The sequence below is a fragment of the Oncorhynchus mykiss genome, chromosome 30, assembly GCF_057628025.1.
Source record: "Oncorhynchus mykiss isolate SJ-2025 chromosome 30, ASM5762802v1, whole genome shotgun sequence".
Lineage (NCBI taxonomy): Eukaryota > Metazoa > Chordata > Actinopteri > Salmoniformes > Salmonidae > Oncorhynchus > Oncorhynchus mykiss.
In genome coordinates, this window is record NC_143051.1 from 21,928,523 (window position 1) to 21,941,777 (window position 13,255).

General features: G+C 41.2%; 1 protein-coding gene across 8 annotated transcripts in view; it reads left to right on the top strand.

Moving 5' to 3' along the window:
* Positions 1-13,255, top strand: part of LOC110488098 (protein phosphatase EYA3) — a 28,507-nt gene that overhangs the window by 3,300 nt on the left and 11,952 nt on the right. For 4 of the 8 annotated variants that reach the window (XM_090227813.1, XM_090227815.1, XM_021560112.3 and 1 more), the window contains exons 2-4: positions 9,388-9,487; positions 10,267-10,316; positions 10,691-10,779. In XM_090227813.1, coding sequence (XP_090083939.1) covers positions 9,428-9,487; positions 10,267-10,316; positions 10,691-10,779 — 199 coding nt within the window. In that variant the 5' untranslated portion in view covers positions 9,388-9,427. The remainder of the gene's footprint in view (positions 1-9,387; positions 9,488-10,266; positions 10,317-10,690; positions 10,780-13,255) is intronic. The other 4 variants (XM_021560111.3, XM_021560113.3, XM_021560114.3 and 1 more) reach the window with 1 other exon arrangement.

Genomic DNA, 13,255 nt, shown 5'->3' on the forward strand with positions numbered 1-13,255 from the left:
CCAGTTCGTAGCTGGAGTCTTCACCGATCTTTTATACCTTTTCCGGAACATGAAATTTGTTCGGACCTCAAGTTCTGTGAGGTGGAAGAAATTCCTTTGTTCTCTATGAAAATTCACTCTCTTATACTGTGTGGCCATGAGGCAGGGTCTTCTCCTCGGGAATTTACGACCTCCCTCTGACCACAGCAGCCTAGTTGAAGGAGGCAAGGGGGAGGCAGGGAGAGGGGGATGGGGCTTGCTGTACCCAAAGAGGGCAACGTCAGGACAACTATTTAATAAAAAATTGTAACTAGGCCACTCAGGAACATTCAACGTTCTCTTGGTAAGCAACTCCATTGTAGATTTAGCCTTGTTTTAGGTTATTGTCCTGCTGAAAGGTGAATTTGTCTCCCAGTGTCTGGTGGAAAGCAGACTGAACCACGTTTTCCTCTAGGATTTTGCCTGTGCTTAGCTTTTTTTTAAATCTTAAACTCCCTAGTCCTTGCCAATGACAAGCATACCCATAACATGATGCAGCCGCCACCATGCTTGAAAGTATGAAGAGTGGTTCTCGTGATGTATTGAATTTACCCCAAACATAACACTTTGTAATCAGGACATAAATGTAATTTCTTTGCCATATTTTTTTCATGTTTACTTTGGTTCCTTATTGCAAACAGAATGCAGAATTTATTTATATATTTTTCTGTACAGGCTTCCGTTTCACTTTGTAATTTAAGTTAGTATTGTGGAGTAACTACAATATTGTTGATCCATCCTCAGTTTTTTCCTATCACAGCAATTAAACTCTGTTTTAAAGTCACCATTGGTCTCATGGTGAAATCCTTGTGATTTCCTTCCTCTCTGGCAACTGAGAGGAAAGACACCTGTATTTTTGTAGTGACTGGGTTGATTGATACACCATTCAACGTGTAATTATTAACTTCACCATGCTCAAAGGGTTATTCAATGTTCAACTCCCTGGTCTTTGTGGTTGCATCAGTTTGCAATTCACAGCTCCACTGAGGGACCATACAGAGATGAGTTAAACACTATTACACACAGTGATAGTGAACTTATTTATGGTTGCCATAACAAAGGGAGAAAATACTTATAGACATTTCAGCTTTTTATTTCTAATTAATTTGTAAAAATTCCTAATCATAATTCCACTTTGACATTATGGTTTATTGTGTGTAGGCCAGTGACACAAAACGTGGAAAACGTCAAGGGGTGTGAATACTTTCTGAAGGCACTGTAGGGCCGGTTTTCCTGGACAAAGATTAAGTCAAATCAGCACAGTGCTCCTGTAAATGTTACAATGTCTTAGAGGAGGCAGTAACAGTAACAGTAAGATCATCATACACACAATGTTTGCTTATCAAGACAATACTCATAGGCAGCACAGAGACATCCCAATTTTAATAAAGTTACATTTTCATTGTTGGACATAAGACTAAAAACGCCTGGAAAAAAATGTATTTTAACTTGAGAAATCTGAGCCCAAGTATCGTATACAAATGTAAGCAAAGCTTGAAATTATTTTCTTTTAGCCCAGCATTTGTATTTGTAATTATGTTCTTGCCCCGTGACTATCCGCTCGACAAAGAAATCCACCCACAGCTGAATCTAGTTAATGATCACTGAAGTAGACTACAGTATAGCCTATTTAAAAATAATAATAAATAAAGATTCATACCTCAGTGTCTGTGGAGCTTGTAGGCTTGCTTCATTGTTTTGCATAAAGCATACTATAGTGCCTGTGTGTGTTGTGATTCAGCTGGCTAGAAGTTTAGTGACGGTTCTGAGAACTGGAAACACCATAGGGTAACATCAGCTGATCACTGTGTACAGTACAGCAGGTTACCTATGTCGACAGCAGGTGCCGTGAGTAGCTCGAGCTTTTGTATGGTTGTCAGGACAACAGAGATTGCATTGGGTTCACAATAGTCTCACAAGCCAGATCTTAACACTGTATTAGATTATAAAGGCCAGATTCACAATATGCCTATATTCAATAGAAAATGCCAGGGCTGTTTGCAAATCTTTAAACCATCAGATTAAATTCGTATTTAAAATTTTAGAAGTTTACACTGCACTGCGAATGACATGGATATTTTTGGCTTTTTATTTAGTCAAAGGTGCCCTCATTTGAATTCTTCAGCTTTGCCTTTTGGTCTTAGTACTACTGAGCAGTTCTAGCATTATGGATGTTACATTTGCATGCAATATCACAACTTTACTGTCTCAGAATGCACAAAATATAAAATGTAACTTTTAATGTGTGTCTATAGTACCCCTTGGGGGGAGTGTACAGTGCATTCAGAAAGTATTCAGACCCCTTGACTTTTTCTACATTTTGTTATGTTACAGCCTTATTTTAGGGTTGCAAAGTGTCTGAAACCTTACGGTAAATTTCCAGAATTTCTCCATGGGAAGTTAAGCCTGGGAATTTTGCTTGAATTCATCAAAAAAGGTAGCTTATAACAGTTAATTTTTTTGTGGGATGCACAAGGTAATTCTAGGTCTTGTGGCATATTTTGGTTAAACTATCCCCAATTCAATGGAATTGCAACCCTATGCATGCACAGTGCATTCTTCCATCACGTGTACAGCTGATGCTCAAGATTTTTCACAGTAATGAGATACTATTGAGCCCACACTACTACACTGTCTGAGCCAAGGACTACATGCTTTCTGGTAAGTTTTGATTACAATACTGGGTGGGGTGAATATATTTTGTATGACGTACATTATTTTTTTTGTTAACTAGGAAATAGTAGCCTACAGCAAAGTGTGTTTTAAATCATTTCTAACTTGTTTACAATTTCTTCTAGTTAGTTTTTGCTACCATGTGGGTTTTAGCTTGCTTGAGCCTGCTCACTGAGTGTTAAGTCACCTGTTTCCATGTTTCATTTTAAAACATGTATCTTACAAAAGCTGTTTAATCTATTTATCTTTACATGGAATTGTAATTTTTTTTCTCTCTTTTTCTAATCTTTACAGGGAAATGCCACGGGCACTATCTGATGTATGGAGACATTTCACTGCAGCTAATGTAGAAGGAATAGCTGTATAAATGTGCAAATACTTTGCCAAATCCTATGTGAAGAATGCAACAAAAGTGCAGAATCATCTGGCCAAGTGCATAAAGTTCCCTCACCGCTCACAACAAGCAACCTCTGACAAAAGTCCCTCTACCTCTATTCGAGGTGAAAATAATGATTCAGACACCTTATCGATAGCAACAGCTCATGGTCCTCCTGGAATCAGGAGTTTTTTTATTCAATGGAGGAACGTAGTCAGAGAAATGCTGGTATGAATGTCTTGCTCAAGTTGTATATGCAACTGGTTCACCTCTGATGCTCACAGGCAATGTGTATTGGAAGAGATTTCTGAATGTTCTTCAACCAGCATGCACCCTCCAACCAGACATGCTTTATCTACTCATTTGCTGGATGTTCAAGTGAAGGTCAAGCAAATCATAGAGAAAGCAGACTTTATTGCAATCATCTCTGATGGGTGGTTGAATGTTCGTGGGCAAGGAACAATTAACTACATCTCCACCCCTCAACCAGTATTCTACAAGGGCACAGACACACCGGTCTCTACATTGCAGATGAGCTGAAGGCAGTCATCAATGACCTTGGACCATAGAAGGTATTTGCACTGGTGACAGACAATGCTGCTAACATGAAGGCTGCTTGGTCTGAAGTGGAGGAGACCTACCCTCATGTCACACCCATTGGCTGTGCTGCTCATGCAATGAAAATTCTCCTCAAGGACATCATGGCACTGAAAAGAATAGGAACACTACAAGAGAGACAAGGAAATGGTTAGGTATGTGAAGGGTCATCAAGTTATAGCAGCAATCTACCTCGCCAAGCTTAGTGAGAAGAATAAGAGTATCACATTGGACTTGCCCAGCAAAACCTGTTGGGTTGGTGTTGTCATCATGTTTGACAGTCTCCTGGAGGGGAAGGAGTCTCTGCAAGAAATGGCCATATCACAGTCTGCCGATATGGACAAGCCCCATCAAGAGGATCCTCCAGGATGATGTATTTTGGGGGAGAGTGGTAAGCAGCCTGAAACCTATAGCAGTAGCCATTGCACGGATTGAGGGAGACAATGCCATCCTGTCTGATGTTCAAACTCTGCTTGCAGATGTAAAAAAATAAATCCGTACTGCCCTGTCCACTTCACTGTTGCTCCAAGCAGAGGAAACTGCAGTTCTGAAATGCATCAAAAAGCATGAAGGCTTCTGCCTGAAGCCCATACACGCTGCAGCGTACATGTTGAACCCCAAGTATGCTGGCAAGTGCATCCAGTCTGGTTCAGAGATCAAGGCCTATGGTGTCATCACTACCGTGTCTCGCCACCTTGGCCTGGATGAGGGCAAGGTTCTCGGCAGTCTTACGAGGTACACTTCCAAGCAAGGGCTTTGGGATGGAGATGCAATATGCCACCTGATGGAAGGGACTTTGTGGATCTGAGGCTCTTTCCCCTGTTGCCTCCATCATCCTCCAAATCCCACCAACATCAGCCGCCTCAGAGCGCAACTGGTTCTTGTTTGGGAACACACAAACACTGATCAATACAAGGGTTGAAAAATTGGTGGCCATGTTGGCAAATTTGAGGCTTTTTGAGCCTGACAACAAGCCATCCTCAACAAGGTTGGAAAGTCATAGTGAAGATGAGGCCTCAGTCTGATGTTCAAGAGTTTGACATTGAAGAGGTCTAAGGAGAAGACATGGACGCCTGAGAGGAAGACAACAAGCTTTAGTTTCTAGACTATTGGTTTACAGATGTATGTTGAAAACGGTTTTGGGAGATGCGATGAATCATTGGGGATTGTTCAATATTCCCTTTTGTTGTTCAGTGAAATCATCCCATGTGAAGAGTCAACTCATTTAAAGGTTCAATTTGTAACTAAATAGATTTTTTTGGAAGGATTTAATCATTTGCAGGATTTAATCATTTGCAATTGTCTACTTAGGTTTATGTTTCTGTCTCCATATGATATGGTAAATATTTTTTTAAAGCATTTACATTTAAATGGTGTTAATATAATTTGCATATATTCCCATTAATTCCCACGGAAAGTTTCCACCTCTGAATATTCCCAAAAATTTGCAATCCTAGCCTTATTAAATTTCCCCTCCCCCCTCAATTTACACACACTACCCCATAAGGACAAAGCAAAAGCAAGTTTTTAGAAATGTTTCCACTTGTTGCATTTTTTTTACCCCCATTCTTCTCCCCAATTTCGATCTTCTCATCGCTGCAACTCCCGAACGGGCTCAGGAGGCAAATGTCGAGTCATGCGTCCTCCGAAACTTGACCTACCAAACCGATCTTCTTAACACCTGCCTGCTTAACCCGGAAGCAACTGATGACTGAGGTGCGCTCGGCCCGCCACAAGGTGTTGCTAGAGAGCGATGAGCCAAGTAAAGTCCCCCCGGCCAAACCTTCCCCTAACCTGGATGACACTGGGCCAATTGTGAGCCGCCCTATGGGACTCCCAATCACGGCCGGTTGTGATACAGCCTGGGATTGAACCCGGGTCTGTAGTGACGCCTGTAGTGATGCTAGAGCATGCAATAGAGGCGTCACTGCAATATCACAACTTAGATCACTGCGCCACACGGGAGGAAAGTGTGTGTGTATATAAACGGAAATGTCACATTTACATAACTATTCAGAACTTTACCTTTGGCAGTGATTACAGCCTTGATTATTCTTGGGTATGATGCTGCAGCTTGGCACATCTGTATTTGGAGTTTTCCCCATTCTTCTCTGCAGATTATCTCACACTCTGTCAGGTTGGATGGGGGACTTCGCTACACAACTATTTTCAGGTCTCTCCAAAGATGTTCAAGTCCGGGCTCTGGCTGGGCCACTCAAGGACACTTGTCCCGAAGCCACTCCTGCACTGTCTTGGCTGTGTGCCAAGGGTTGTTGTCCTGTTGGAAGGTGAACCTTCGCCCCAGTCCGAGGTCTTGAGCGTAGGGATGGTGCCAGGTTCCCTCCAGACGTGAAGCTTGGAATTCAGGTCAAAGAGTTCAGTCTTGGTTTCATCAGACCAGAGAATCTTGTTTCTCATGGTCTGGGAGTCTTTAGGTGCCTTTTGGCACACACCAAGTGTGGTGTCATGTGGCTTCTGTCTGGCCACTCTACCATAAAGGCCTGATTGGTGGAGTGCTACAGAGATGGTTTTCCTTCTTTCGCTGTTTTGAATCCAAAATAGGTGACCTACGTGATTCGTGTAGATCCGATGAGATAAGTTTGGGGGTGGGGGGGCTTTGGATGACTACTGGCTGTAAGCGAACGAGTGATGTGTGTTTGGAGATTTTCAGCAAAACACTGTTCCTCAAAGTTGTAATGCGTTAGTTGCTTACTGGACCCTGTCAATCTGTGTGAAATGTTAACTAGCTATCAAATTAACCACTATCTGTTCACTAATGTTTTCCCTCTACAGTATGTGGTTAATTTTCAGAATGAGAGAATTAGTTGAAAATGAGGCATTGAGCCTCCCGGGTGGCGCAGTGGTTAAGGGCGCTGTACTGCAGCGCCAGCTGTGCCATCAGAGTCCCTGGGTTCGCGCCCAGGCTCTGTCGTAACCGGCCGCGACCGGGAGGTCCGTGGGGCGACGCACAATTGGCCTAGCGTCGTCCGGGTTAGGGAGGGATTGGTCGGTAGGGATCTCCTTGTCTCATCGCGCACCAGCGACTCCTGTGGCGGGCCGGGCGCAGTGCGCGCTAGCCAAGGTGTGCACGGTGTAGCCTCTGACACATTGGTGCGGCTGGCTTCCGGGTTGGATGCGCGCTGTGTTAAGAAGCAGTACGGCTGGTTGGGTTGTGTATCGGAGGACGCATGACATTCAGCCTTCGTCTCTCCCGAGCCCGTACAGGAGTTGTAGCAATGAGACAAGACAAGCTACTCCTACGAAATTGGGGAGAAAAAAAGAAAGAAAATGCTTGTTAAACAAGTGGATTCAGGGATCAAGTGTAGCTGGAGCTGGGCCTGGTTTAACCTGGATGCCACTAGAGGTGAAAGGAACACCCCCTTTCTCACTTTTGCTAGCACATTGTAGAACAGATGTCCAAAGCCAGAAAGTGTACATTGTAATAATGTAGCCCAAAGATATTGCTTTTGTTGAACTTGACAGTAACACGTGTGAGTGAGAGGGGGGATTATCTTTTTGTTTATTTATTTTTTTACTCAGTGAATGTTATTTTTGCACACATGTAGTCTTGTGCACTTAATCGATGTATATAGTGGCCACTATAATAGAGCAAAAATAGAATGCCTGTTTCATTCTATTTCTACTTAAGATGTCCTTTTCCCCAAGTGCAATATTTGTGTGTGTGGTCACAAGCATTCTATTATAAAGGCTGTCATGGCTAACTGCAATATTAGTGTATTGTTTTTTTTTTCTCAAGACGTCAGTGTCATTTGCAGTAAAGACGAGGCAACAAATAACATTGGATTGCTTTCTTTACATTTTTTAGCTGTGAGTTAGGTTCACGTCAACCACTCTTTTACACCCAAGCTGATCATGTAGATCATTTTCTTTGTTTTAATTAGTTAACCTGCATTTCCTCCAAAGCAGGGATTTTTTTTGTATGTTTCAGTGGGGGGAGGGAAAGTGTCACCTTTTTGGGCCCTTACCAGTTTGCATCCCTGATGCAAGGCACCACAACCTAAATAGGGTTTTTCTTCTCGTTTTGATATATCCAAATTAACCTTAACCAATTGAAGGTAAACACCAGGGTTCCCCAACTTGCGGGCTGAATTTGGTTATGGTTTTATTTCGAACCCAAAATTTTCTGAGCAATTTTTTAAAAATAAATCCATTTAATTGTTGGACATAAGACTGTGAAAACATACGTTCAGTGCAGTGCAGTGTCCACTTACACCCGTAGCTCTTGCCCCTTCCTTTCCACAAATATGCACTTCAGTACTCTTCCATCACCCAGGATTTCTCTGCATATCACGTAACTTCTTATCAGTCAGGAGAGGCCTTGAGTTATAGGGAGTACACATTACTGCAGGCCACTAAATAATTACTTCTCATACACAAAGAGCTTGAATTTATAATTGAAATTGATCTCTAAGGATATATAAAATAATTGAAATTAATGTCTAAGGATATATAAAGACAATTATTCATACTAAGAATGCTATAAAACTGATTTATAATCTAACACAAATATTTCAATTTTTTTGTATTATAATTTTTCTGATACTGTTTGCATACAAAATATGCAAATGATACATGTACTAATCCACTTTTCAGGACTCTGGATGAAGTCCGTATGTTTTGGGTCACTTTAATTAGAAAAATACACTCCCAGGACTATTTTAAAAGATCGTTGATAGAAAGATAAGTGTTTATCTGAAATAAAGAACAGTACTGCTACATATGAGAAATTAGATTTTAGTGTGAATTTTCTAAGCGTATCTTAGCTAAAACACATTTTCAATGTCAACAATTGCTTCAGTAAAAGTCTGAAAAATACATCTCAGAACAAGCGCACACAATGTGGTGAATGCAGAAGCTTCTGAAGCTATGAGCCATCAAATATCAACACTTAGATGTTATGGATATCAATGCTGAAAATGGATGGGCCTACTGACAATGAAAAGAGAAACCAATTGTAGAATATATGAACTTGACAAAAGTTAGCTTTACAGAGAAAGTTGCAAGATGTTCTGACGTAAGCTGCATGGTGTACAAAAATGGTTCCTAAAAAATATGTAGTGGTCCGTTTTACTAGGAAGAGTTGTGTAAATGTTTTTGGGACACGTGCCTCGATTTATGTCTATAATTCAGGTGGCTGGCATCCTGTTCATGTGCACGGGTTTCTTTAACAAGTGTCTGATAAATTAGGTCAGGTGGGAAATTCTAAAATACTATTTTCTCCCTTCTCTTCCCGCAAATGCCAGTTAGATCAGGGCTCTATGGCCAGGGCACACCGAGAGGAGGCTAAAGGGGGCGGCCGGTGGCTGAAAATGAGGTTAGATCTTATCCAGTGGACCACCTATTGATACGACAGCTTGCACCTGAACACCTAATGCCGCTCATATAATCCGCAGAGAATACATTTCCTCAAATGTAGGCTAGGTCATGTAAGGAGGCACGCTCCCCTTAATCCAACTGTAAACACCGGAGTGGTGGGGCCACGGTGCACGTGCCTCACCTGCCGCTCCCCTGCGGTAGATTAGGCCGACCGTGCATCACTTCTTCCCCAGTAGGCAACATCACGCCTCACTGTTGATCAACTCCTACGATAGTAGGGTGGGTGGGGGGCACCCGGAGATGCGTCAGGGGGGAGGGGATCATAGCTGGCTACTTAAACCAGTGGTCCTGTCCACTCACCCTGGGCATACCGTGTTTGTGTGAAGCAGGGTCCGGACAGCCTCCCCAGACGAAGAGAGTGAAGATATGTCAGGAGGACGTGGCTCAGCAGACATGGATGACTTGCAGGATCTGCCTGAACTGCCGGTGAGTTGAGACTCAAGACATTCATCTTAAAGGAATGGCTCACCGATTTTTGAATGTTACATTTGTTTATTTTGCATCTCTGCAGGATTTTTTTTTATTGATTCCCTGGGTCATTTCATGTTTTTTCATGGGTATCTGAGTTATTGGCGTTCAAGCAGGCAGAAATCCTGCCGGTATGACGTAGCACCGTGAATAAGTCTCACTACACTGAAAGATAATAGGAATATTACTTTTGGATCAAAAAAAAACATCTATCATACATGTCAGATTTCAATACAGGCCAATGTCATAACTCGGGAGGATATCTCCTCGAATGAGCCATTGATCATATTTTTACTACATTCCTACCTTAAGAAAGGTGTAATTTAACAGAGGGTCTAGCACATTTTTCCAATTAGTCTGCCTCTTTAGTCCAGTGCGCATTGCATGGTGCTGTTGCCAGAGATATTATAGAAAGGAGATAGGAATCCAATGATTGAAGGAATATGTCAACGTGCCTATTTTCCTTGAAAGTACGTAATGTCACGATTCCAAATCTATACAATACTACAGATAGCAAGTTAATTATCTCACATCTCGGAAAAGATTTGTAATATACTTCTTGTTGACAGAATTGGTGGCAATGTTGGGTTTTTGAGTAGATTTTCCTTAAACATTACTTCACAACTTGCCAGACACTAAAGTTGACACTACCTGATTGACTGTCGTAATTTGTTTCTAAGTGTTTTAAGACTTAACCGTTCTTTAACATGTCATTCATGTGTGTTTTACTTTCACAGATCAAGAAGGCAAGGCATGAGCTCAACGTTGGACTGGATAAAGAGCCACGGTCAGTTTGTTTATTTCTAACACGCTTTTTAACCTGGCCCATTTTGTCTCTAGAAAGCCACTTCGGATGAATGAGATCTATGTTCTGATAATAGGGGACTGAAAGAGCAGACATTTGAGAGGGTCTGTCAGCTTTTTCAGCATTCTCACATATACTAGAAGATCATTTTGTGATCGTTTCCTGTTGTGGGTTGTACAGTGGTGTTTGTTCTTATTAATGGCCTTTCAAAGATTCTATATGGTGGCTAGACTGATAAATCTATTACTGAATGGTTTGATGGTTCAGTTTTACTTTTCTCTCATTAGCACAGGTAGTGCTGTCGGTGGGTAGTAAATAGGCTTGTGATATTTGGTAAATGGATGTTGTTTTTTTAGGGGATTGGGTGGTGATGACCAGAGCCCCCCTACTCTCTTGGGCTCAGGAGATCAGGATGTCTCCTTGTCTAATGCCCAGCTTGATGGAGGTGAGTTGAATAAATGAAAGCCTGAGAAATAAATGGCTCTAAAAAAAAAATGCTCATCTATTGCAGGGCCTAAAATGTACTTTTTTTTATCCACCAGCCCCTGTGGCAGGTAGATTACGAAGTCTACCAGCAACTCACAAAATGGATGACCGTGATTTGCTAAATGTAATTTAATTTTTGGTGACCTGAGTCTTTTAACCAAAATATCAGAGACAAAATGTTCAGCTGCCCCTATAAGAGTCCTGAGTGACTTGGGATCTGACTCTTCGTTATTGGTTGAAGCAGCAGACTCAAACTAACGTTGAAAAACAACCGACCTTGTGAAAAAGTGTAAATAGCCAAGAAACACGAGGACAAAGTCTCACTTTGTGGACTTTAGAGTAAATTAGACCAACTTTTATTGCTGTGCACAGTGCCTCAAAATGAATCTATCAGCACTGCACTTCACTGGCAGGCAGTGGTGTTGCTGCGTGAGGTGGGATATAGGATTCCTATTTCTTTGTGCGATTACCTATGAAACAAAACAGCAGACATACATTGAAAATAGCTACTGCCCAATTTTTCTAACTCACACGTGCTCATTAGAGGTCGACCGCTTATGATTTTTTAACGCCGATACCAATTTTATTGGCGGACCAAATAAAAAAGCTGATGCCAATTTCTCTCTATATATTTGTAATAATGACGATTACAACAATACTGAATGAACAATGAACACTTTTATTTGAACTTAATATAATACATAAAGAATATCAATTTAGTCTCAAATAAATAATGAAATGTGTTCAATTTGGTTTAAATAATGCAAAAACAGTGTTGGAAAAGAAAGTAAAAGTGCAATATGTTCCATATAAAAAAGCTAAAGTTCTGAGCAAGAAACTTAAACATGAGAACTTATGAAAGCTGGTGGTTCCTTTTAACATGAGTCTTCAATATTCACAGTTAAGAAGTTTTAGGTTGTAGTTATTATAGGACTATTTCTCTCTATACCATTTGTATTTCATATACCTTTGACTATTGGATGTTCTTATAGGTACTTGACTATTGCCAGCCAAATCTCGGAAGGTGATAGGCTTGAAGTCATAAACGGCCCTGTGCCTCAATCATTTCTAAGAGCTGCTGGCAAACGCATTAAAGTGCTGTTTCAATGCATGCTTACGAGCCTGCTGCTGCCTACCACCGCTCAGTCAGACTGCTCTATCAAATATCAAATCATAGACTTGATTATAATATAATAAACACACAGAAATACGAGCCATGGGTCATTAATAGTTTCTGGATTTGACCATATCATTTCGAAAACGAAACGTTTATTCTTTCAAGGAAATACGCAACCGTTCTGTATTTTATCGAATGGGTGGCAACCCTAAGTCTAGATATTGCTGTTACATTGCACAACCTTCAAGTCATGTCATAATTATGTAAAATTCTGGCTAATTAATTACGGTCTTTGTTAGGAAGAAATTGTCTTCACACAGTTCGCAACGAGCCAGGCAGCCCAACTGCTGCATATACCCTGACTCTGCTTGCAATGAACACAAGAGAAGTGACACAATTTCCCTAGTTAATATTGCCTGCTAACATGAATTTATTTTAATTACATATGCAGGTTTAACAAAATATACGTGTGTATGGATTTTAAGAAAGGTATTGATGTTTATGGTTAGGTACATTTGTGCAACGATTGTGCTTTTTCCGCGAATCCGCTTTTGTTAAATCATCAACCGTTGGGCGTAGTTGATGTAGGCTGTGCTTCGATGATAAATTAACAGGCACCGCATTGATTATATGCAACGCAGAACAAGCTAGTTAACCTAGTAATATCATCAACCATGTGTAGTTAACTAGTGATTGTGAAGATTGATTGATTGTTTTTTAATGCTAGCTAGCAACTTACCTTGGCTTCTTGCAGCCACAAGGTCCTTGCTGCACACGCGTAACAGGTGGTCAGCCTGCCACGCAGTCTCCTCGTAGATTGCAATGTAATCGGCGTCCAAAAAGGCTGATTACCGATTTGTTATGAACTTGAAATCGGCCCTAATTAATCAGTCAACCTCTAGTGCTCATACTTGACTTTTGAATATTTTCACATTTGCGAATGCACTGCTCTCACTGTAGAGCCCTGCAAATTGACCACCCGCCAAAGTAGCTGGTGAAATATACATTCTTACCCGCAAATACCTAAATCTACCCACATTTGGTAGGTGTTAATTTTATGCCCTGATCTATTGTTTATTTATCCGTTATTTTACCAGGTAAGTTGACTGAGAACACGTTCTCATTTGCAGCAACGATGAATGAGCCAATGATGAATGAGCCAATTGTAAACTGGGGATTATTAGGTGACCGTGATGGTTTGAGGGCCAGATTGGGAATTTGGGAATATTTTTTTAGACCAGAGGAAAGAGTGCCTCCTACTGGCCCTCCAACACCACTTCCAGCAGCATCTGGTCTCCCATCCTGGGACTGCCCAGGA